Source organism: Lolium rigidum, chromosome 7, assembly GCF_022539505.1.
Source record: "Lolium rigidum isolate FL_2022 chromosome 7, APGP_CSIRO_Lrig_0.1, whole genome shotgun sequence".
Lineage (NCBI taxonomy): Eukaryota > Viridiplantae > Streptophyta > Magnoliopsida > Poales > Poaceae > Lolium > Lolium rigidum.
In genome coordinates, this window is record NC_061514.1 from 268,661,459 (window position 1) to 268,687,316 (window position 25,858).

The 25,858-nt window shown below is 47.1% G+C and overlaps 1 protein-coding gene and 1 long non-coding RNA gene across 7 annotated transcripts; both read right to left on the reverse strand.

Annotated features, from left to right (window-relative positions):
- Window positions 1-2,440: 2,440 nt before the first annotated feature.
- Window positions 2,441-6,150, reverse strand: LOC124676752. Its single transcript, XM_047212783.1, has 3 exons — window positions 6,061-6,150; window positions 3,443-3,657; window positions 2,441-3,051 (listed from the first exon to the last, which is right to left on the reverse strand). The coding sequence occupies exons 2-3, from the start codon at window positions 3,641-3,643 to the stop codon at window positions 2,482-2,484; spliced, it is 771 nt and encodes a 256-aa protein (XP_047068739.1). The 5' UTR covers window positions 3,644-3,657; window positions 6,061-6,150; the 3' UTR covers window positions 2,441-2,481.
- Window positions 6,151-13,208: 7,058 nt separating this feature from the next.
- On the reverse strand, window positions 13,209-19,450 carry LOC124676753. 6 transcript variants are annotated; one of them, XR_006993781.1, is made up of 5 exons: window positions 19,061-19,450; window positions 18,432-18,752; window positions 15,863-17,893; window positions 13,666-15,767; window positions 13,209-13,586 (listed from the first exon to the last, which is right to left on the reverse strand). It is a non-coding gene; the product is annotated as an uncharacterized LOC124676753 (long non-coding RNA). The 6 variants fall into 6 exon arrangements; XR_006993780.1 differs by having other exon boundaries at window positions 15,863-17,011; window positions 17,101-18,752; XR_006993782.1 differs by having other exon boundaries at window positions 15,863-16,093; window positions 16,887-18,752.
- Window positions 19,451-25,858: the final 6,408 nt, after the last annotated feature.

Here is a 25,858-nt window from a genome sequence, read left to right on the forward strand (position 1 = left end):
GTTGTGCGTTCATTTCTTTTCTCTCCTTCTGTCCGGATGGGGGGATGATGCCTGCCCATGGGACTTGCTTCCGGCATTCTTTGTTGAACGCGCGGATTTTGAGGCCGCAGCCTTGTTCGGCTTAGCCGGCTGCTCGACGATTCTGCTGCTCGATAGTTTCCAGCAGCTCTCTAACACGCTCTTGCTTGTTTTGCCAAAGCATCTCCGAAGCGATTCACACAGCTCTACTGCAGCCTTAGCAGCTTTTATGGTTTTATCCGGGCTACTGTACTTAGGTTTCTCTACAATGCTAACAGATGCAGAGGTACTTTTGCCGGCAAGAATTTCCTTACGCAAATCCTGATCTAGATTGCGAGCTTTAAGCCGGTTCTCCGGTATCCTAGCAGCATGAGCGCTAACAGAAGCAAAGCCATGGGTAACGTTGTACTCACGTAGGGTTAGGTTCAGCTCGCGCTGCGCCCGGACGATGTCGGCGCCGTTCGCGAGCAGCTTTTGGCGTTGTGCCTCCAGCTCCGCCTGAGCCGCTGCCGGGTCGATGTTCTGCGCGATGGGCGTTGCCAGCACGTTCATCGCCGCTTGGAGTGGTGTTTCCGGTGGCGCGGAAGATGCTCCCGCAGCGCCAGCGTCGCGCTCCAGCGGTGGCTTGGCCGCACGGGTCGAAGCCGCACGACCATCACCTTCATCCACAGCCTCCTTGCCCGCGCCTGCCACGCCAGCCATCATTACCTCGACGCTGCCGGCGGTGCGGCCAGCACAGAGCCACCTTGGCGGGTCCGGTGCCACCAGCACCGGCGAGAGGCGCTGGCGCACGGGGACGGTGCCGAAGTAGGCGCGGTGGCTGCCGAACTCGATGATGCGGCCGTTCTTGGGGAAGATGCCGCCGTTGGCGAAGCAGCCCGCGTTATCGTTGATGAAGCCCATGGAGTAGAAGCGCTGGACGAGCGCAGACACTGTCTGCTCGCCGGCGACCTCGAGGATGCCCGCCCGAATATGAACTCCAGCAAGCGCCACTTCATGCCCCACGGTGGGCGCCAACTGTCGTCGTGGGGAACAGATAGATGCCATAGGATGGCTTGAGTTGGGGCCGAATGGACGCTAGAGGATTCGGAGGAGGGTTTGTGATTAGATGGGATGAACTTCCGGATGTTTTCCTCAAGAACTTAGCCAAGGCTAGAGGTTGAAGAAGAAAGACATAAGGAAGAACTCGCTCTAGATCATCTTCTTTATTGATCTTCACAGGTTACAAGTTTCTCAGTACAAAGGCTCAATTATGTGTACATGTGTCCGTGCCCGTGAAGAGGGCTGCCCCCTCTCCTTATATAGGGGAGAAGGTGGCTTACGAGGGCAAGAAACCCTAATGGCATCTTTGACTAGACAAACTACTTTACATAGTTACTTTAATCGTAGATGACACCGGGGTCTTCTTTAATCGGGGAGGCTGACGTCCTCCGGCTTCTTTCATCGTCATCCTCCTCTTTATCGTCAGCCCTTCGTTTAAAGCTACTTTGCTTAGCTCATCTTTGTCTTCTAGCTCTGGAGAGAATCTTTGACCAGTCCTGCCGACATGTTCTTCTTTCCGGTAGCCCGGTGTCTTCTTTACCCGGTTCCGGTATACCCCTCTTGGGGATACCGGCTTAGCTTCTCTTAGCCAAATCCTTAACTTCGGGCTCCGGTATGAACATTAAACCGGTACCTCGATGGCCTAAACCATCCGGTTTTGGCATGCCTTTGGCATACCGGGGGTCACCCCCCCAACAACATAAGAGTATCTGGTCTGCTTTTCATACTGATTTGTCAAGTCTACTGCATCTCTTTCTTTTTTTTTTCCACGTTACCCACCACAGTAGAATCGATTTCTATTAAAAGGCATAACAGAAGAAATGCTGCATCTCTTTCTTGTGACACATGTTCTACTTACTAACTCCTGGCCAGTTGACGGTTTTGTTAATTCAAAACTGGGCTCATCGAGCCTTCCATTTTTTTTGAAAGCAGAATCTTAATTCAGTCAACGTAATAGTCACAAGAATTGAACCAAAAACATGTAAATACTGAAGTGATCAAGATAAAGCATTTGCTATCTTTCCTCTATTTATACCTGGGAGTCATACATCGAATGTTGCAAATGGTTCCAGTTGTTTGTGAGCCATCTATTAAAGCGTTGTATGTGTTGTTGCCGCCTGTTGGGTTGGTTTTTTCTGAGCTGACTGCCTGCTGGGTGGCTTGTTAGCAGAGAAGTGGTAAGCCATGAGGCAGGAAACAGAAAGGGCTAGAAGCAGCAATAAAGCTAGGGAGTGAAAAGCTAAGAGGCAACATCAATAAATAAAAGTCTAATTAGAGACCCAGACCAGTCAGTAACAACATATGATTTGTGGTTCAACATACAGTGCATAACAGTAGAGGGCACATACCAGTACTTTGTTCCATGGGAACAAAGTACAACGGTAACCATTACATCCCTGAACTGTACAGATAAAATCCAATCTAGAAACTTATTACGGACCAAGTTACCTTCACACCTAACTTAACGGCACCCCAATCAAATACATCACTCTGGGAACCACTGAGGGATGGAGTAAATTTCTTAACAAGGGTATCCACACCTTCAGGTTCAGCTGAAATAAACAGCACCTCATCCACACAGACAGCTAGGACACGACGCAACAGTTCGATAACTCGACTACCATCAGAAGAGGTCACCGCACCACAAGCTCTGCTATCATGAAGCAACATCCTATCATGAATTCTTGTGGTGTGAGCTGTGATTTTGCCCTTGAAATCTCCCTTGAGAACTTGAAATTCCACAGTAGCCTCCGTTGCTTGTTTAACTAGTGCATATCTCACCTCCACGGTGCTGAGGCTGCTCTCAAGGGTGCAGCACTGAACCTCAGTCGTGGGCACCCGAGGAGCCACTCGGCCATCAATGTCAAGCAATCCTATGCTAAGTTGTTTATCCTTCTCTTGGCCAAGCTTAATCTTAAGATCGACCTCAATATAAATATAGTCCGTTAAGACAAGTCCTCGACTTGGGCCAGTTAAGATCAATGATTGATCCTATGAAAATAATATATAATAGATTAGTGGTGAGCAAGAATACTGCTGCAATGACAGTAAGAAGCAGCTACTGTGATCTGCTAGCTAGGTGAGACATATTGTGTATATCATGTTCTAGACTATAGCCAAATAGCCAAACAATATAATCTATTCCTACCAAACATCAATCTTGCCAATTTTTCACACACTGCCAAGTGGCAACACATATGATGTGCACAAGCATCATTTTTTTACTTACATTTTATCTCAATAATAATTAGTGCTAATGATTCATCTGAAGTTAAAATGTGTTCCACAGACTATAAAAACACATGCGCATGTCTACTAGCAAGCAAACTGAGCACATTGTTGAGCAAACTGCCAATCGGAGGCTTTTGAGAAAATGTTGTACCTCTGAATTAATGAGCTCAGAATCCCTTCTGGTCGGGCGGTAGAAGAGATAAATGCACTTCTTGTCGAGGTTGACTCTAAGAATAATATTGCCATATACATTAAGCGGGAAGCCTTTGTCTGAGGAAACTATCTTGACCGATAATACATTTATAGAATTAAAATATGCACGGTCGCGTATCTGCTTGCCAGTGTTTCTCATGGCAAGTATAGGCGCTGCGGAAACAAAAGCAGAACAACATCATTCATATGATTTTGGGAGAATAAACAGAAAGGATGCAACAAGGTCAAAGAAAAATTAAAATGTCCATGTATAAAAAAATGAAGACGGGCACTACCGCAGGAAAAGCAAAAGCATCAGCATTCAAATTATTTTGGGAGAATGAACGTACAAGGGGAAACAAGGTAAGTGCAAAATTAAAATGCTCTTCTATACAAAGTTCTGTTGAGGGGAGAATTGGTTATTTATCCAAAACTTCACCATCCTTGGATCATCTACCTAAAGTTCACTGAACATTGGCAAAATACTAGCAAGGACATAAAAGCAAAATAAGAATTACACCAGAACCCTAATGAAGAAGAGGAGAATAAATTAAAACTCGTTATTCTTTGATCGTTTTGTGATGTGTGAACTTGACTATATTTTAAATTTTCTTGTGATGTACACTCGTCGCAGCTCTATTTTCTTTTTTGGTGAACTTATTATTACAGATTTTTCTATACATATATGCCTATGAATGCTATCCATGGTGAACACCTTCATTTGGTCGGATAGATCTAGTGTACATATTCTTCTTTATTGCAATGTTGTCAATCAGCTTTTAAATCAAACCAAGGATTGGTGGTCTCACTCTTCCTGTTGGTATACATGACATACGTGGTGAGTGTCCAGTCACAGTATACAAAAATAAAAGCTAGTCAATCATTAGTTGCTGACAACAGAATGCACGCTGGTACATGAGTTTTGTTACAGCACAGACCTTTTTTCGCGTCCCTCCCCAAAACCCTCCCTCCCGTGACCCGCGCCGCCCCCGCGGCGGCCGGGCCGCGCCTCTTCTCCAAGCCCCCCCAGTCTTCCTCCTCCGCCCTCCCCTGCCGCCGCCGGGCGTTGCCCGCGCGGTGCCGGCGGCAGCAGGGTGGCTTCTACCCGCCGCGAAGATGGGGGCGCGGGGACCTCGGGCTAGCGGCGGTGCAACTCGGCGGGCGTCGGTCCGACGGAGCAGCGTGGAACCTGCACGTTGGGTGGGAGGAGGGGCGGCAGCGCGGCCTTTGGCGGCGGAGCTGCGCAGGCGGCGCCATGGCAGGGCCCGCTCGACCCAGATCTGGGCCCAGGCGGGGCCCGGAGGGGCTCGGCGGTCGTTCTGCGCTTGGCACGCCGGCGGCGCTCCCTGGAGGAAGAGGAGGCAGGGCGGCGGTGGGTGGGCGGCGGCGGCACTTCGGCCGGCCAGCTGCAGCGTAGCAGCGGGGCTTTGCGGGCCCTTTTGGATCCGGGCGGGCCAGTTCGGGCCTGGTTTGCCTCGTAGCCTCGTCCGGTCGGCTACCGCGAAGGCGGTGGAGGCAGTTCCCTCCCGCGTGGCTGCGGTGTTGCTACCCCCGTCGCCGCTGCATCCCTTTTCTTCCTCTAGGCCCTGCTCCTGTGACCACAGTTAGGCGGCGAGGATGGCTACAAGACCGTGGTGGCGTGTGCTGGTGGGCGGCATGTTACGTGGAGCACGTCGGAGCGTCTAGGGTGGTCGGTTTAGGGGTCGGGAGAAATCCCTGTCGGCATGCTCGACACCGATGCGGTGACGCCTGCGGGTGTCACCTTGCCTTCCTGAAGGGCGTCGGGTGTACCTCCTCCTCAATCCCCTCCGCATACCGGGGGAAACCCTAGGACTAGTCCGGGCAGCAGCGGCGTCATCGTCGTCTCCTTGGTGAAGGTGTTGCTTGGTATGCGGCGCATCGGCGTGCTAGGAGCGTGGTGGTACTTCTCCGGAGGGCGCAGCGGTTGCGGGTCGTCATCGTTTTCGTCGATATGCCGGTGTCGGCATTAGTTTTTCTTTCCTTTCTTTTGGGCTTGGTTGTGCTGCGGCCCCAACGCGTTCGTTGTATCGGGTCGTTTGCTATATTAATATAGCGGGGCGAAAGCCTATTTCGAGGAATGAGTTTTGTTAACACGTGGATGCCATCCCAGAGACTGAATGCTTTGTGAACAGCTTCAGTTAGGGTCCTGCTCAATTCTTATTTTGCTTTCAAGTTCTTGCTGGAAATTTTGCCAATGTATAGTAAACTTTTGGTAGATGATCCAAGGATGGTGAAGTTTTGGGTAAATAACAAATTCTCCATTTGTTGAGAATGAGTGGTTCATATACTCATAGGCTTATCTAACCCTGGAGACTGAGTTACGCACATTAATTCAAATAAAAGAGCTACTTGCGAAAAAATAGATATAAATTACCGTAGTTGATGTATTTGGTAGTTAGTGGATGAGGACTTGGGTTTTTGTTGCGGTGATGAGGACTTTGGTTAAGCAATGGGAGTATCAATTACAGGCAGACTTGAAGATCAAACCAGACAAATAAATCGAGTTGCTCATTAAAATCGAATAAAGGGGATGCAGATGGTAATAATTGGACATACATATCTCGTTGAGGTTGAACTTGGAGAAATCCGCGAAGGGGAACCGGATATACTCCACACGCTTGGTCTTGGTATTGTACTGGCGGATCGAATTGAAGACCTCTTCGTGTTTCTTTCGCCTCCAGACGGCCTCCTCCTTCAGCCGTTTCCTCTCCTCCGCCCGCCGCTTCTCCTCCTCCGCCTCTCGTGCCTTCTCCTCGGCCTCCCGCCGCCGCCTCTCAGCCGCCGCCGCCGCCGTCGCCGCAATCTCCGCGCACACCTCCTCTTTGCTATCATAGAACAAGGGCAGCACGCAGCGCATCTTCTCGTCGTCTTCGTCCTCCTCCGGATCTAAAGAGTTCTCTTGAAAAGTCCTCTCCAACGCCTCGAGCTCCTTCCGGGTAGCCATGGGTGACCTGCCTGCAAGCCCTCAGCCTCAGCCGTCCCCTAGTCCTGATTTGTTCGCGTTACAGTGATTTTATAACAACTCAGGAATCGGGATGGTGCCGCGCTCTGGACCGGGCCTTCTTACCGGTATATCAGAAAGGGCCGTGGCAAAAGCAGAATAACAGCATTCACATTATTTCGGGAGAATGAACAGAAAGGATACAAGAAGGTTAAAGAAAAATCCAAGGAGACGTGCGTGATCGAAGCCGGAGCTAGGCTACATGCGCGCACGGCGCGAGAAGAAGTCTCCTTGTGCATGCTGCCAGCCTGGCAGCAGCGCGCGTCGCGGGCTCTCCGCGATTAGCTCGTCCCTCCCTCCGTGATTCCATCTTCCTTCTTTTCTCTCTCTCTCAACTCAATCACGTACGCCTCCCTCCAACCTCAACTACCGGCCCCTAATCCATCTCTTTCTTTCCTGGCTGCTGCTACGAATCTACCTACCCAACCAAATGCCTCATGCGTGCATGGATGAAAACCACACATAATTTTCTTTGGACGCGACTAGAGAGCCTCCGGAGGCTGGTTTGTCCAATCTAGCCCTCACCCTAAAAATAGAAAGTGTAGCAAACGGGACATCACATGCACATTTAAATCCCCTCAAAATAAAAACATGCACGTTTAATTACATGCAACATCTTTTTAGAAAAGTCATAACTATTAAACCGTATGTCGGAATGATGATCCGTTTTCACCGTTGTGTCTCTCGCGGTAATATCTTCGAAACTAGATCCCATTTGTATATGTTTCAATAACTTTTTTTTTTTGAGAAGCAACTTAGTGTTGTGAAAAAACAACTTAGTACAAAGAGTTGCTTACATTATTTCATATAGTTTGTAGCCAACTTAGCTTTCTAGATAGGCACTTAGAAATAACAACCATCAACTTCATAGTACTAGAACCATAACTTTGGACTACTAGTCGCCTACCATAATTTCTAATTTCTAGTATCGTTGGTACCTTGGCTTCCTAGGTAGACAACTTAGTACAACTAAGATACAACTTTATAATAAATAGTGCACAACTTTGCACATGTGTGTGAAGAAACGATTTAACGTCGGCAAATGCAACATATCATCGCTAACATGCAACTTTGCTTGATCCAGCTTTCAACCTTGTTTGTAAATGGATGCAACTTAATAAAAAAAAACTTGATGCATGTGGTTTCTTAAATTTCAGCCATATCCTTACTAAGTTGCATTTGGTTCGGGCTATAATTATTGTCACTTCTTGAAAAAAGTTGTTACACTCTCGTGCAAAGATATGCAGCTTTACATATAGTATAAGGTACACAGCTTAGCACTAGGAGTATACAACTTAGCACTAAGGGTATGCTACTTGGTAATAATAGGCATGCAACTTAGGACGCGATCTTTAGCAACAATTAAGTGTATACAAACATTACTTAGCCAATGTGTGAGAGGATAATCTATTGTGTGAAAAATACAACTTAGCTCATATGTGGAACAAATAATACCGCCGGTAAAAATACAACTAATTAGCACATGTGTGAAGAAACAATTTGGTTATCTTCGTGGAGTTCGTTGTCTGAGACGTACAACTCCATCTCGACTAATATGGATGTGGCCAGTGCCGCGAGCCACTACACGAAGTGCAATGTGAGCTATAAGAAGCCAAAAGGGATGTCGCTTTGATATCCACTGTGCCCAACCCTCCGCAGAGCCAGGCCGAACGGTGGCAGGTTGACGGTGGTAGGTTGACGCTGTAGAACAGTGTTGAGGGCGAACAATGGAAGGGCGAAACAAAGTTAGATTTAGTGTAGGCTATAGTTCCCGACGGTTAAAATAAGTTGTTGTCACTTTCATGTAGAGGTACACAACTTCACGGATGAAGTATGAAACTTAGCACTATGGGTATACAACTCAGCAATAATGTTTATGCAACTTAGTACACGTGAAGTAACAATTTACTATCTACAAGCATGATTTACCAAAAATACAACTTAGCTCATCTATGGAACCAATAATACCTCCGGCAAAAATATAACTTAGCACATGCGTGAAAAAATAATTTGTTATCTTTGTGGCAGTCGGCCACCGCGAGGTACAACTCCATCTCGATGAACACGGATGTCGTCGATGCCGCGAGCCACTACACGAGGCGCAACATAAGCTGTAAGAAGCCAAAAGGGACGTCGCTTTGATATCCACGGTGCCCAACTCTCCGCGGAGCCTGGCCGAACCGTGGTAGGTCAGGGCTCTAAAACTATGGAGGGCGAAGGATGGCGGGGTGAAACTAAGTTGGATTTGGTGTAGGCTATACCTATATTTTATGGAGGTTCTTAAAATAAGTTGTTGTTTCTCTCATGTAGAGGTACGCAACTTCATGGATGGAGTATGCAACTTAGCACTATGAGTATACAACTTAGAAACAGTATATGCAACTTCGAAATAGTGTGTATGGAACTTAGCACTAGTGTGTATGACTCCTCTACATGCTGAAGTAGGAAGGAAGTACAAATTGCTTTTTTACCGGAACAAATCACGTGTACTTGAAGGGTTGGAGCATATGGGATTCCTAGGGAATCACCTCTGTAGAAGATGTAGTCAAATCATGTCGCAGATCCTCAATCTCCGAGCACCCGGCTGTCACACCGCTAGATCTTGGCCGCTAAAACACCCACACCGACGCGCACTTCTTGGTCTCCGCCGCAGAGCTTTCTGCGATACCCCACGATCGACTAGCTCCCAACAACTTAGTTAGAACATTTCTTTGTAAAACAACTTCATTGTATGATGAGAACAATTTAGTTAATGGTGAAAATAACTTAAGCATATTGATAGAAGCAACTTAATTATATCATGAAACTTAGGACATTGCTTGTACAACAACTTGGTTAGGTGATAAAAACAACTTATTTAGATGGTAGAAACAAATTAGGCATGTTGATATAAGCAACTTAATTACATCATAATGAAAATTTGGGACATTGTGTGGCTTTTAAAACAACTTGGTTAGGTGGTAAAACACAACTTAGTTAGATTGATAATACAACTTAGTTATTATGAAAGATCAACTCAATCAAAATCATAAACCATATGATCAACATAAGAGGTTGAAAAATAGCTGAAAGTCTAAGGTAAAGCATGATTACACAAAAAAACAACTTGCCTAGATTGAAAAGACAACTTAGTTATGATCACAGAGCAACTTAATAAAAATCAGAAACCAACTAATAAGCAAAAGAGGTTGACAAAAAATAGCAGAAAAAAACCAACTTGGTTAGATTGAGAAAACAACTTAGTTATAATGACAGGGTAAATTAATCAAAATCAGAAACCAACTAATAAGCAAAGAGGTTGATAAAAATGCAAAAAAATCTAAGGTAAGCATGTTGAGATAAAACGACTTGGTTAGATTGAGAAGACAACATAGATATGATGTCAGAGAAACATAATTAAAATCAATAGCCATCTTAAATCATGTTGCTAAAAGACTGAGTTTCCACTAAGTTAGATGATACATGTAGATAAAAAAAGAACTAATCAATGCGTAACAATGTTATCGATAAACGAACATACGTAATTCAAGGCATGAAGCAAAATGTAACTTACTGATTACATATCCTTACCTATTAGAACAAGGACTACTAGCAGTGGTGATGAACATTTTAGGCACATGACAGATCAACCAAACTGGTGCTTAACCATGATACAAACAACTTGATAATTTCTTTCTAAAAATCTGGATCATATAAAGCAATATGAAACCCCCTAATTGACTTCACAAAAGCATATATGAGAAAACATCATGATGAAAACGAATCAGTGCAAGTGCCTTCAAAACCTAGAATCATACAAACACAGGGATCTACGAAAACAAGAAAATTTCTCACAATTCCAATATTTAGTAGTATGCACATGATATACGAGGAATAAAATGAAGGCCACAATTGCCACAATTAATCTGGCTCTTCAGAAAATATCTCTGTAGTAGTAAGTATTGCAAGGCATTCATACAGAAAAGTGTATGCATTGTCCCTGACAGAAAAAAACACTAGCATATGCGCAAATGGGTGATTCTCTAATGCACAAAGCAACATAATATGAAACCAGGTGAGTAACCTAAAATGCTTCAGGTGCAAAGCTCATCGATCTCTGCAACAGGAATCCCAATGGTGCATCCTTTTAGTGTTCTCATAGCCCCATAAATATGTACTCAATGACAATCAGTACTTCGCTTCCAACATACAGGTTTTCTTAGGCATATGAAAAGAAAACCATGGCCATTTCTCGTCTAACATGTTGCCTAGAACAGAACAACACTAAATGTACGCAGTACCGAATCATCTAAACCAAGTATGCAGTGTCATATATAAAGAAGGGTGAATTGGTTTTATGCCACTCTCTATTCCACAGATTGCACATATGCCATTACAAAAATTAGACTTGAGGATATGCCACTCTAACTATTCAATACCTTCATCCATGCCACTTTGTACACCTCAAAGGATAACTGTTCAAGAATTATATGTACTAGATTTTAAAGTGCGCCTTGGCGCACGATCCCGTGAAACTCGTGTATAGGTGTAAAAGTGATAATATTTTTTTAGATCTTATATATAACATAGTGAACTGTATGAAATTATAAATAGAGTAATATACAACCAGTGTAAAGGAGAGAATATATTATACTCCCTCCGTCTATAAATAGATGTCTTTAATTTTTCTAAATTTGGATGTAGTGTATAGATACATCTAAATTTTGACATATCTAAGACATCTATTTATGGATAGAGATAGTATATAGCAACTAACAATGTGAATCGGTTGGGAATCTTGGCCACCTACACCATTGGATTTTTGTTGTTCTGAGCTTGTTTGGTAGGGAGGGGAGGCGACAACTGGAATTGGTTGCTGGTGGGCGGCATTGGGTCTAGCTCGTCCTCTTTCTAGCCTTGTTTGTGTGCGTCTCCCTGCTACCACCCTCCACGCGGGACACTCCTCAGCCAAGGCCGTATTGTTAGCAGCCAAATAAAAATACAGGAGTAAGTCTAAAAAAGATCTCGAGTTCATAAAAGGTGTTGGCATCAAACCTAACCTTGTAATTCCGGAAATCAGCCCCCTAAATTTATTAATCTGAATATAAGTTGGCATTTGGATCGCTCCCAAATAGGGATGGTGCTGCGCGGCCACGTTCAAACTTGTAATCCCAGAAATCGACACTCGTTATTGACCCCGGTATAAGTTGGCGCTTAGATAGTTCCCAAATATAGAATTGCTGCTATAGCCAGGGTCTTCACTTATACTCCCTTCGTCTAAAATAAGTGTTTTTATTTTTTTTCTAAATATAAATGAATAGTACATATATTGTATCTAGATAAAAGTGAGACACTTTTTTTTGATGAAGTTAGTATCTCACACAAACATATATCAATGGCCCACATGTCATATTTGTCGTCTACATGACTATCCCCTCGGTATGTGTATCTTCTTTCTGTAGATTATTCCTTTCTCTCTCTTAATCCCGAGCAACAATGATGGCGAGGCATCTACTTCATGTCTTCATGCCATGCTTCTCTCTATCATCACCGGCGGCCTCTTTGCCCTGTCCCTCATCACCGCCTCCCCGGTCCATTCCCCTCCACCTTGCTCTTCCTCTCCGAGCAATCCCCTGCCGGTTTGTCGCTACCTCCCCGCGCGCCAAGGACCTTCCCTCACTCATCATCTGCTCGGCGCTCTCCGTTCAGGCCCGGCTCCGCGGGCAACGCTGGAATGCTCCACCGCTGCATCATGGGGCGGTAACACCCATGAACCACTACTTGCGCTTGGACGCGTAGGCGCCCGAATCGGACCGCTGCGAGCTGACGGCGTTCGTTGCGGCGTACCACATCCTCGCTGCGGCGCGCAAATACGCATGAAAGAATGTACGGGCTTGCTTTCCTTTCTTGTTTGGCTTTGCATTGCTTCTTCTTGGTGAACCAGTTGGGTGATTTTGTCATGGTGGGCTGCAGATTTGATGGGCTTGTTCTGCCACGCGATCTGAACTTCATAGATCACACCAGCCTCGGTGCTTCACTCCCGTTCCAGGCGCCCGCGTCCGTGAACATCTCGGCACCGCTTCTGTTCCTCGGCACCCACGACGACCCAATGCGCATGGATGCATCGCCCTCCCCCGATGACGGAAACGCGGACGACTCGCTGGGGCCGGGCCGGGGCTGCCGGGATATGCTCCTTTTCCTGAGCCACCGATGTTCAATCCTATTCGTACTATGTCCTGGAATTCTGAATTCCTTTATGTCAGCTGAAGGGAGAGCTGTTGTGAGCTATCTTTAGTTCTTGCAGCATGCTGAGATTTGTTCTTTGTGTTTGCCCAAATGACTGAAGCTTCATTCTATTGATACACGCAGTGATAGGACTCTGCTTTTGATCAAGATCTAGCTCATTGCGAGCACAAATTTTGGCAGAGAGTAGACAACCAGAAATGGAAGGTGAATGAGGTGATGTCCTACCAACTGGTATGTTCCTCTTTCCTAAACCAGTAAAATTGAACTTGTTATATATGCATGAGGTCTGAATTATCTTCATCAAGCTAGCTGAAACACCCACACACAAAAAAGCTAGCTGAAACAACCATGCTTTAGATTTATTTTTCTGCTGTGTAGCAGATTCGCTTTCTCTCTTTCTGCCCGTTCAAATAAGTTAAAACTGAAGAAGCAAAACTAAAAAAAAGAAGACATAGACACCATAACCCTTTATCACATCGATAGGTTACGATTAGGTAGCCTTCAACACATTCATTACATTTTTATAGACCAGTACAAATACATAAAAGAAACCTCTGGCCATGGCAGCACATAGAACCAGGTGGCAATAGCAAAAACATAATGATATGATCTATGCTAAATGAGTTGCATATATACTTGCAGCAGCTGTAGATGGTGGTTTGAGCACTCAACAATTGCTGCTGCTATATGCAGACACCTAAGCTGAGTGAGTTGCATCCATATTTGCAGCTGCAGATGGTAGTTTGAGCCCTCGACACTTGCTACCGCTATATGAAGACACCTAGAGCTCAGCTCCCTGATCGAGTACTGCCATGTACATACTTCCAGCATTAGATTCCTGGTTGTAGATATGCTCCTACAGCAAAATTAAACAATTGGCCCCTACTTGTTCATACCAATAAAGAACAATGTAGCGAGCAATTTAAGATACTTACCACAGAAGGGCCTAGGTAGAAGGCACAACATCTAAGAGTGCATCAGCATATACATCCACATCAAGAAGCGTGTACTTGCATCTGCCATTTGGACATAGCTGAGTTGTCTGACAGTTAAATGCTATTCCCTCCATCCATTTAAAAATATAAATTTGACAATCATTTAGAATATAACACCTGCATGTAGAACTGACGACTCTTCTCTCTCTTTTACTAATTTATTTATTTCCAGCATTTATGAGTACACATACATACTGACTGTTCTCTCTCATATTCTCTAGATAATAATACCATTGGCTACCATGGTCACTTCCCTCTAATATCTTATTTCATGAAATAGACTAAAAACATGCATTACAAAATGGAACGGACGGACCATCAGGATTGCCACTCCACTGATATTCTCATTGTTAGATAATTAATCATTTCCCAAAGGATGAAGGAACAAAAGCACTTGAACTTGCACCCAAACACTTGAACAGTCCAATGTTTATCATTTCAAGCTAGCAATGTTATAATACTCTACTCCATGCATCATAAATTATTGTATCCTTCTAACACCATATAAACACAAGTTTCCAGTAACAGTCCAACTATTGAAGTGTCTTACTATGTAGAATTCAATCAGACATTTATATTACAAAATTCGGCAGAAGTCCAGTCAGTAAGGATTTATTCATCGAACAGTATAGTAATGTATGATTATGTCCCCTGGAAAAAGGTGAAATTGTGAAGTTGAATGTTATATAAATCTATCCAAGAAAGCAAGAATGATATCCTTCTCGGAGATGGCAATAGCAACTCATCAGTTTATTTTAATTAGAAATTCCAAGGTTTGTTTTGAAAATCTGAAAATAACACCTGATGTCCTGAACCATCTCGATGATGGTTTTAGAACGCACAAGTCGTTGTATTGAACTAAAAAAATCTAGCATGGAAGAACAAGGACATTAATTTCTCCGAACAAACAAATTTAACATGTGGAGCGGAACGATTAATGCTCAGCGCCTCCCGTCAAACTGGAGATTACAAGCATCAAAATGATATCAGGAAGTAAAAATAATCACTCTAGACACAAACATTGTAGGGTTGAGATTACCAAACTCTTTAAAGCGAACATATTACCAAAAACAAAGCTGACATTCCATTGCAAATAAAACAATCTAAAATTTAAAGTAAGACACAAGTTAGCGAAAAATGAACCAAGCAATGATTAGGAACCCAGAAACTGAGGGATATCTACTCCAGAACACTACATTACACGCTCTGCAAACGCCTAGATTCCACTACCTCACATGAAACTAAAATCCTTAAAATCAGTGAAGGAGATAACAAAGATTTAAGCCAGTATGGGTGCCTCAAATACAACAAAGAAACCAAAGTCACTCACTCTGCAAGAGATCCCAACTACAGTAGGACGCCCAACTACAGTAGGACCGAAACCCTTCCAAACAACACCCTAGTCACATACAAAATCTTGACGAACTCCCACAAGGGTACAAAACGCAGACCAAATATTGCAGAGCCCCATAAAAGAAGGCCAGGAGCTCACATGCCAAATCAATTGAAGAGATTCGACCTACTCAGGCTGAGTGCTTGACCACATGAGAAACAAAAAAGAAACGCTGCATTATGACTCATGTAGAGAATAGTTTTGGGATGAAACCATGTATGCATTTCTTAAGTTGTATATCTTTATAGGCTCTAGAATTAGCATAAGAAAACAGGGAATGAAATTTGACTGCTTTCTATATCAATAGATAAATAAAACAAGTTTCAATTAAAGCACAAAAGGAATTTTTCCTACAAATCGACCACAACAATTGGTCCTTCTCTTTTACTTCTCCTATGGGAGATCGACAAAAGAAGAGGAAATTCATATGTTAACAGTAATAAATCACTATATGCGTCTGCGGCATCGCATCCATACAATATGTGTGGGCACATGAAGATTCATGAAAGGAAAAAAAACACCTATTGCAAATTGACATCGACTCACCTCGGCTCAGCATATTTGGGCGTCTCTGCATGCATTACTTTACCACTGTGGGCGCCGATGGGAGGTGAGGTTGGAGGAGGTGGAGTCGTCCATTCTCCCATCTCTGCATTGCATAATTGCAAATCAATAAAGTTTTTATATCTTTTAACTCTGGCCACAGTAATTCACATGAAGAAATCAAATAGAGTGGGTGTTCACCTATAGTAATGCTACAAACTATGTATACATTTCATGCTCCATATAATACTGAACCAACTGTTCACACTTCAACGAACCAAAGCTGTGAATCCATAATATTTTACCTGCATACAACTTAGGGCAGTATTGCATGTAGTGATTGAATTTATATTTGAAGGAGATATCGACGACCTACCTGTAAATTGGAGAGAAAAATAGTAGAAAATACACATAGACAGGGAGAGTATCTGACTGTTGAGTACAATGGAAGAACCAAACCCAAATGAGAAATGAATATAAATGTCCAAAGGAAAACCATTTCTGTATTGCAAGTAAATGTAAAGTACAGAATACAATTTACAAAACACAAATTCTTGAGAACCATAACATTCAATCGTTCTGCAAATAAACAAACAAACATGGGCTCTCTATTGTTTTATTTTATCCTAGTGTAATTTATTCTACCTTCATCAAAACCAGAAGCATCCAAGCTTCAACAGCAAAAAATATTGTTACCATAGACTCTATTAAAATAAATGGATTGCAAAAAAGAGAAGAACTGTCACAAATTTTCTACGTGATATATCTAACTAAATAAATCAATGGGACAAACAAACAATAGCCTGAAGATATTTTTAACTATGGTTTAACGGAAGGCTTGTCACTGACTTTTATGGCATCTTATTTCCTTCTCATAAAAAATAGAAAGAAAGAACTTGATTCGGTTATAGCTAATAAGACAAGTACCTATTCAAAAGCAATCACTTCAGAAGATTTAACAACCAGTGCATGTAAAAACTCTAGTAAAATGTGACAGCTACCGTATTACATCTGATATTGCTGGTCTGGATGCATTGAGGAGTACAACCATCTAAGTATTATATTATATTTCTCCAATGAAATATATATGCCAAAGAACAATAAGGATTATCTAAACGGGGTGACATGTACTTATGACAGAAAAGGAATCCAACAATACTGCAAGCAACTGAAAAGTAACGCATAGACCAAAATCTAGGACTATTATAGTTCAAGAGAGATTTACCTCATACTTACACAACAGATCTTTAATATACGTGCCAAGAGTACTCAAGTTCCTCGGTCCTCTAGGTATCGTTGAAACTGAATTTAATTAACTCCGTCCCAGGAAGTTAAGGACACACAATTGCCCTAGAAAAGGCACCAAGTTTCAGTCACTGGCACGAATAACTTAAAGCTAAATAAATTATGTAGCAAGTGAAGACATGCCCGGTTTCAACCTGTGGTAAAGCTGAATAAATTATGAAATAGCAACATAATTGGTTACTCAAGAGACAATCTTCTGCACACGTTCTAGGTGTACTTGCCCTTCCAGGTGTACCAGCACGATCAGAACTGTTCGCCGACATCCCTCAAAATATCAAAACGTCCAGTAAAACACACACATATAGGAACCCATGCATAGCTAGTGAAACCAATACATTATATAGATATGCCGATTAGTGTTCTATTAAATTCATTATGAACCGCACTCACTAATTTTGCCTAATCGTCTTTCTTGGGTGGACAACTAAGCCTCTTTAGCAGTAGTAGTAACGTCAATAAAAAAAATCCCCAAGTTTTATATGGTGTTTTCTACTACAGGCTAAAATACAACATCTAATGAGGCAGAAACATGCAAAGAGAAGACGGGCACATGAAAGACTTATAGGGCAACAATAGGAGGAAGCAGAAACATGCAAAGAGAAGACGGACACATGAAAGACTTATAGGGCAACATTGCAGATTTGCCGTGTAGGCTTAAAATAGATAAGCCCATGAAAGAAAAGAGATCTAGAACTATCAATATTTATGAATCACTTTATACAATAATAATACAGATCTATTTCACAACATTTGATCTTTTCTTGGACATGTGGATAGGAAAATGTACATGTTACCTTGCCAACGAACTCCAGAACTCCTTAGAACTCCTTTACAGAGAAAATCAAAGAAATAACCCATCCAATAAATACTTTCATACACCTCTTATATTGTTACAAAACTATGGCTTGAAATGGCTATAAACGAACACTGGAAAAGGAAAATCCATCAGAGATAAATCAACTTAAAACCCTCCTAAACTCCAATAGAAGTTTTAGATTGCACTGTAGCCAATCTATTTAATACAGTGATATAGTATCATTTAACAGTGCAATGCAAATCACCCTCAAAAAAATGCAGTAACATTAAATCTATAACCAACCTGTAACATGATCGAGACCACATGTTTTCTGCCTATGCAGTAAGTACCGCACTTATAGATAGAAGTATTATTTTGACAATACTGTTTGCAAAGGCACAATGAATGACATGTGGGTTTATAAATCCTCTGTTGTTAAAGTCACAAGCTACCAACACCAGTACAAAGTGTTTCCAAACAGTACAAAATGGTGCCGCATCATGAATATAGTAAGAAAATAAAATAGATCTTGCTAGTCATTGAAGGCATACAATTTATGTCATTAATTATGAATTGTTGTATCCATTTTTAGACCCATTGCTGAGGCCAATCAAATATAAACTAATGTCAGGAAAGCAGGCACACACAGTGGAAAATAATGCTTCTTACAGCAGTTTCAGCTCCGCATTGCCGCTATGTAGACACATCCGTTTCTCTCCTTTATTAAGCACAGAGAAAAAGGTAATCAAATGTAGACATAGCCACGTCGACGCCAGGACAAAGCGTTCGGCGACAAAGACGGTGCTCCCCCCAGTGGAGCAGTAGGGGGAGAGGAACCTCAATCTTGGGTAAATGCACTCACAACCATGTAGATGTGAGAAGTGTGGGGATGGTGATAGAGCTCTTCCTGGTGGAGCAGCCGCTGACGCTCCAACTGGAGGCTGCCACTGCGCGCTCCCCTTGAAGCTCCACCATCTCAGCTCCTCCAATCTGTTACAAAGCAAACCACCTACGTAACTTTAATAAAAAGAAATCTTCTTCTCAGGACCAAAATTTCCAAAAAAATGGATCTATTACAAATAGATTAATTCCAACGAAATTTGAACAGAAAAATTGCAAGAATTTAACATCATAATCTGTTCTTTACATGAATCGAATGCAAGAGAAAACAAAGTGTTCCTTAGAGCCAATTCATTACTTAGTTCTGGACAATGGTCTAGAGAAACACCTAGCCTATTGACGTCATGCTTCAGCACAATGGATGTGGTGGGGATGGATATTGAGAGAGAGAGAGGAACCTGTAGGTCTAGCCGAGGAAGGAAGAATGCTCCTCTGCTGACCTGCTGGCCAACGCCGCCGGGAGAGCACGGGAGAGGAGGTTGGCGACGAGGGCGGATTGGTGGCACGTTTTAGCCATGAGATCTTCGTGGCTGTCCGTGCCAAGTTTGCCGTTGACCGCCACAAGGATATGAAGCAGCTCACCTTGGTTTGGCGTCTTCACGGGTAGGCGGCGGCCCAACGCGTCGGCTCGTGGCGGCCGGGCATGAACCTCAACAGTGATGGCTTCCCGTGCACCTCCAGTTCAACACCATGGAGACAGAGATGGAGATCTGGCAAGGGAGGGGGAGGAGGAGAGCAGGAGCATCAGGACGAGGGGATTGGGGAGTGGCGATTGGGGAGGACGGCGCGGGATGGGATTGGGGGCTGGGGATGGCGGCTAGGTTTTCACCATCCTTTTATACCATGCTGTGAAAAAAATAGACGACTCAGATCCAGCATCAGACAAGATCTAACGGCCTAGAATCGTTATTCGCTGTGAAACCCCCTATGGGGGGCATCATTTATACCTTTAGATTTCAGTGTATACGGTAGTATTTACCATAATAGCCCTGGTTTCGAAAAGGAAGGTAGCACTTTCAAGTCATTTGGGCACCCGAAAAATTCAAAAAATTCAAATTTTGGAAAAAAATTAAACTTCTCAGAAAAATCTGGAAAAATTTCAGAAAATCAAAACCATTAAAACGAGTCTATTGTTCCATTTTGAGAAATTTCTGGGCAGATTTGCATCGTTAAACAAACATTTTATGTTCGAAATTTGTCAAATTTTGGCCGAAAAAAATCTTCTCAGAAAAATCTGAAAAAATTACAGAAAATCATAAACATCAATATGATTGTACTGTTATAATTTGAACCATTTCTGGGCACATATGGTCCAGAAAACTGAGGTGCGAAGTTCTGTCCATAAACTCGGGCCAAATTCATCCTGCACACGGGGCGAGAGGCGGGCCTGTGCTGGGCGTGCGACGGGCGAGCGTTGGGCGTGCGGCTGGGCGAGCGGCGGACGAGTGCAGGGGACGAGCGGCACCGCCCCACACAGCAGCAGCGCTGGCCGCGGCTCTGGGGCGCGGGTCGGCGGCGCGGCTCCCGGGCGCAGGTTGGCGACGCGGCTCGCAGGCGCAGGTCGGCGGCGCCCCCACTGCCACGCCGGCCAGTCTTGCCGCCCTCCACTCCTCCACCTCTTTAGGGTTCGTCGGGGGGCACGAATTGGGGAAGTGACAAGCGGGGTGGGTTGACCGCGCTCTGCTAAAAAAAAGATCTGTATACGGTATCGTACGTACAACACACGGTATACATTTATGTATTGGAGAAAAATGGCATAAGTGAAAGTATTGGATAGTTAGAGTGGCATATCCTCAAGTCTAATTTTTGTAATGGTATATGTGCAATCTGTGGAATAGAGAGTGGCATAAAACCAATTTACCCTATAAAGAACACTAGCACAAAAACTGAATGAGGCCGGCAGGCTGCTGGCTTGTCTCGCCCTCCGGCACATCGAACGAGCCGCTATGCATCTAGACTATCAGTTCCGTGAAGGCAATTCATTGAACACCTGATGCACGCCAAGACACAGGCGGCTTACTCTTTGGAGCCAAGTCAGAAGGTCTTCAGACCGTTGCAAGCACGTTTGATGTGCCATCCTGAATGGAGGTTGTCGGTGACGAAGGTGTTGTCGCGACAGCCCGCTGGCTTGTCTCGCCCTCCGGCCCCGCTGCGGATGGTAGCCGGTGTCTCGACGGTGGCGTCGGCGAACAGAACAGGGGTGTTGTGGACCGCGCTGGCGAGAAGGAGAGAGGGTTGGAAGCAGGACGCAGGGCCACTTGTGCTGCAGGAGCAAGAGGGACTAGGCGCCGGCGCTGGCGCTCAGCTCCGACGCGTCGCCAGCCTCCGCGGGGCGCGCGCAGGCCTGCAGGCGTCGTGGATTCTGAGGTTGCAGGGCGTGCATCGGGCGGCTCCGGTCCGACTGGCCCATAAGCGGGGATATCGCAGAGGAAGTGGCGGCGAGGCGCATACCCACTGGGGCAGCGCGCTCCAGTCCGACGTCCCCGGCGGCGGGTATCTCGCGGATGAAGGGAGCGGCGAGGCGCATACCCACCGAGGGGAGGGGCACTGGTCCGACCGGCGCGGCGGCACGAATCTCGCGGAGGATGGGTGCGGTGCGGCGCCCAGAAAGTATACTGAGGCGGCGGGCTCCGGTTCGACGGCGAGAATCTCGCGGAGGAGGATAGGGGCGACGAAGGGAAGAAGAAGGGCGAAAGTGGTGCTGCGTGTCAGGTTGGGTCTCCAGGTCGGTTGTTGTCAGAACGTGGAACAGACGTGCGTGCGATCAACACGTACGATCGGACGATCACGAAACGGAGGCTGAGATGAGCTAATTAGCCTCCAAGCACTTTTTAGCATTCGGGATTTTCTTTTTGCAGGGGAAAACCACACATAAAGGAGATACATACGGAGCATCCAATCCAAAGATCGATCTGGGAAAAACATCCCTGGATGCATATATATACATACGGAGGTGGTCACGGATCTTTTTTTTTTTTTTTTGACAATCAATACCACATATATTCATAATAACAAATAGTACATGGTAGAGATACATGAACTGTCTTCAGCGATTACAAAATAAAGTCTAAAAGATACTAGCAAATCTTCGAGGTCTTCAAACTCTTTCTTCTTCCAAGACATAATCTTGTACTTTTCTGAAGGCAGCCAAAGATAGATAACAAACCATGGACTCGTAAATACCAACGAAGGTTCTCCCATAATTTTAATTTGAGCCGCAATGCCAAGGCTGCGTGCACGCGCGCAACCATTAAAGTAGTCAATCAACATCGGCAAGAGTACCAACACCGAGTATGTCGGGGAATAAAAACCGATCCGGCTTGTCGACGTTGATGGAGAGCCGAGAATACGAATCACCATTGTCGAGGACGTAGCAATCGGGACAAGAACTGCGAGGATAATCCTCCTCGCGGCAACCATGAGAAAAGATCCAAGATCGATCTGGCGAAGTAAGATCTGAACACCCATACCTAGATAATTGTAATCTTTCAGCACCACCATTGACGTCGGGAAGGAGATCTCGTCGTCGAACGAAAGGCCGAAGATCACTTATTGCGGACGATGCCATCTCCATTGCGGGGAAACCAACAAGAAAACGGCGACCAAAAACCTAACATAGACTACCGAAAAGACTACTTTTATTGAAAACTCCACTCATAGATCGGGTTCCCCACTCCTTCCGACGCCGGCGAAGCCGGCCGGAGGAGGGGGAACCGATCTATGGAGGAAGCTGAGTAGCGGCGGCTAGGGCTTTTCTGAGGTGGTCACGGATCTTTAACTTCATGCGTGGAATTAATTAACCAGACGAGAAAGAAATTAAAGCAGATCGACGATCATGCGTACCTACAGGTTTGGCTGGGCGGATACGGATCAAGTCCTCGAACAACCAGCCAGCGACGGCTCCTCCAACAGAGCGCCGGAGCTAGCCGATGAAGCCAGAAGCACGGAGCTCTCCTCTCCTCTCCTCTCCGAGCAAGAGTCAAAGTCTAAGTCGTCACACACGACGCACGCGTTAGACTCACACCCCATCTCATACTTATAGACTACCAAGAGGAGACGAAGCCGGGAGAGAAGGGAAAAAACGGCTATTGCACAATATGCTCTCGCATATCATCTTGAGCTGAAAAGAGGGCGATAGGGCGATAGGGCGATAGGGCGACTTGGAGGCGATTTTGATTTTTCGGCTGCGCGAGTGGTGGCGGCGGGGAGGAGCGGGCCGCCGGAATGGGGGCGCCGCGGTCTCCCTTGACCTCGGGGGCGGGGAGCTGCCGGGGTCGCTTCTGGGTCCTGGAGGAGGCGGAGGGGGACGTCTCGCCGGAGTCAGGACCGGAGGAGGTGGAGTCCTCAGATGTGGAAGTGGGATGTGAGCAAAACAACCAGCCAACGGTGCTGATGCTGGACGGCTTTGTCCAACGGGCGGAGGAGCTGGGCGGCGCGCTGAAGCCGGGGAGGCGGACGGCGTTCGCTCCAGGGGGCAGGGGCTCCTGGGTCCGGCCGCGCGCGGCGCCGCGCTTCCGTCGCCTGGGGGATTCAGGTGGTCCGAGTGCTCGTAGAGCTGGGGCAAGGGAAGGGGCTGCCCGCTCTCCGAGGTCGGCACCGGCGGGGGACAGGTTGGTTGCGGCGCGAGCGCTGGTGACGCTGCCGGAGTCGCCTGGATCCCCGGTGTCGGCGCCGCCAGGGTTGAGGTTGGACGAGGAAGACGGGAGCTTGGCTGCCGGTTTGGGGGCCGCGGCCTGCTGCACGGGTGGGCTGGGCCATGGGCCGTCTGGCCCAACAGGGGAAGGCCTGTGCAGCACTCCAGATAGTTTTCCGCTGGTATCGGTGGAGGGATCGTGGTTGGCGATCTCCCAGGATGTTGGGCCGGGCCCAACCCAGCAGGCAGGGGCGCTGGATCTGTTGGAAGCGTCGCGGCCCATACAGCGAGTGGCGACCCGTTTTAGGTGGCTCTGGCTTCCGAAAGGATGCTCAGATCCAACCCTAGGATTTGCGGCGCGTTCGAGTGAGGTAAGGCAGCGGCTCAACGACCCTCGCGCGCCGCCACACCGCTTGCTCCGCAAACTCGCCCCACCACCACCTCTCTCTAGATCCTACGCTGCGGCGGTGATGGACAGGGGCTTTGACGAGGGGAGGAAGAGGAGGCTGGAGGGAGAGGGGAGCCAGTGGCGTTCGGAAGGGAGCGACTTCGGCGACGGCCGCGGACCCGGCGCGGGTCGTGGCGGCGGCGGAAGACATGAGGATGGAGGCAGGTATGAGGGGTGTGGTCGCCAGGGAGGGGACTACCGCTTCATGGGAGCTGACGACCGGCTCCAGGGGCGCGGCAGGGACGATTGGGGCCCGCCGCCGCCGTGGTGGGAGGAACAGCAGCGCCGGGAGGCTGCGCAGCGGCGTGAAGAAGAGCAATGGCAGCGGCAGCAAGAGGCACAGAGGGGCAGGGGGATGGGCGACCGCGCGGCGGCTGCGGGTCAGGGTGACCGCGGCGGCGCAGGCGCACCCCGCCAGTACAACAACAACAGGGCCAAGCCTCTCAAGAGAGCACAAGGCGCAGCTGGGGGTGCGCAGGGGCCAGCAGTGAAGGGGAAGAACAAGGCCGGCGTCTCCAAGGGTGGAGCACCGGTCGGCGGCGAATGCTTTAAGTGCGGCCGCGAGGGGCATTTCCAGTCCGAGTGTTCCTTCGAGCCCCTTTGCGTGATTTGCAGTGCGGAGGGACACACGTCGGCGAACTGTCCGTCGAGAGGGAAGACGCTGCGGCTTCAGTCAATGGGCCACGCAATCACTGGGGGCGGGTTCTACAACATTGATGTGGAGCCTTTGAAGGGCAGCCAGGCACCGGGGGAGGTTTTTGCGGCCATCATCAACTTCAAGGGGAAGCCGCTGTCGGAGGAGAGGCTGTCTGACGAGCTCAAGCACCTCGTGGACGAACTCTGGGATTGGCAAGTGTGTAAGCTTTCGGAGGTGGAATTCTCAGTGGTGTTCCCCTCCCGGGAGACACTTCGGCTGAGCACGGGGAGTGGCAAGCTCCACCTCCCTCTGAGCAAGACGGATACTGAGATCCGTGAGGCGTTCCTAGCACCAAAACCGAGTGTGATGCTGCCGTCGACGTGGGTTCGTTTGACTGGGGTACCGGAGGATCTGATGACAAAGGAGAGACTCATGGCGGCGTTTGTGATGGTGGGAAGGCCGATTGAGGTTGACGAGTTGTCGCTCAAGAAAAGGGACACGGAGCCAATTCGTATGCGGTTCCACTGCCGGTTCCCGGAGAGGATCAAGGGTTCGGTCCAAGTGTTTGTGAATGGGGAGGGGTTTACGGTGGGAGTGCAGGCGGAGACCCCACCCCGTGGAGGCGCTGGGGGCTCAGGGGGGCCGCCCAAGCCGCCGGCTCGCCGGGAGGATGACGAGGAGGACTCCGATGGCTTCTCCACAGACAATGAATGGAACAAGCACAGGCGTAACAAGAACAAGGACAGTGAGAAGGCGAAGGAAGTGGAGACGGAGAAAGGGAAGTCGAAGACGGTGGCCGCTTCCGGCAAGAGCCATGCCGGAGCGGCGGAGGTGGGTTCTCGGTCCGCGCCGCTGCTTGGGAAAGGCACGGTGACGGAAGGCTTGCTTCTGGACCAATACGGGTCAAACCTGAGGGCTGCGGCGAAGCACTTCTCACTCCCCTCTACCCAGCCGTGTGGGCCGGAGGCACTGCAGGTGGTACCTGTGGAGGTGGAGCTTGGCCGGGTGGGCTTGGAGGACTCGTCGATCTCCACGGTGACGGACCCCCTCTCATCTTGGTCGGTGGACAGCCCGCCTTTGGGCCCACCGGCTAAGGTGGCGAGGCGGGAGGTGGCCTCTGATGGCACGGCGGGACAGGAGGCGATGCTGGAGGTGGGTATGGAAGAGGGGGACGATGGCGCTGGACAGGGAGGTGTCAAGGATCTGCTGCGGGAGACGCGGGAGGCGACTCCGGTGGCGCGAGGCCCACGGTCGGCGGCGATTCCCTATGCACGGAGGACGGCGAGCAAGCCGGCCACCACCGTGCGCAAGAGCGCTAGGCACGGGAAGGGCGCGGCGACCTCGACGATCATGGAGAGGGCGCAACAGCTGGCCGCGGACAAGAACTTGGAGTCGGGAGCCAACAAGGACGTCGACAAAGGTACGGATTTCGCCATCTTGGACATCCTCTCTGACTCGCATCTTACCTCTGTGGTCAA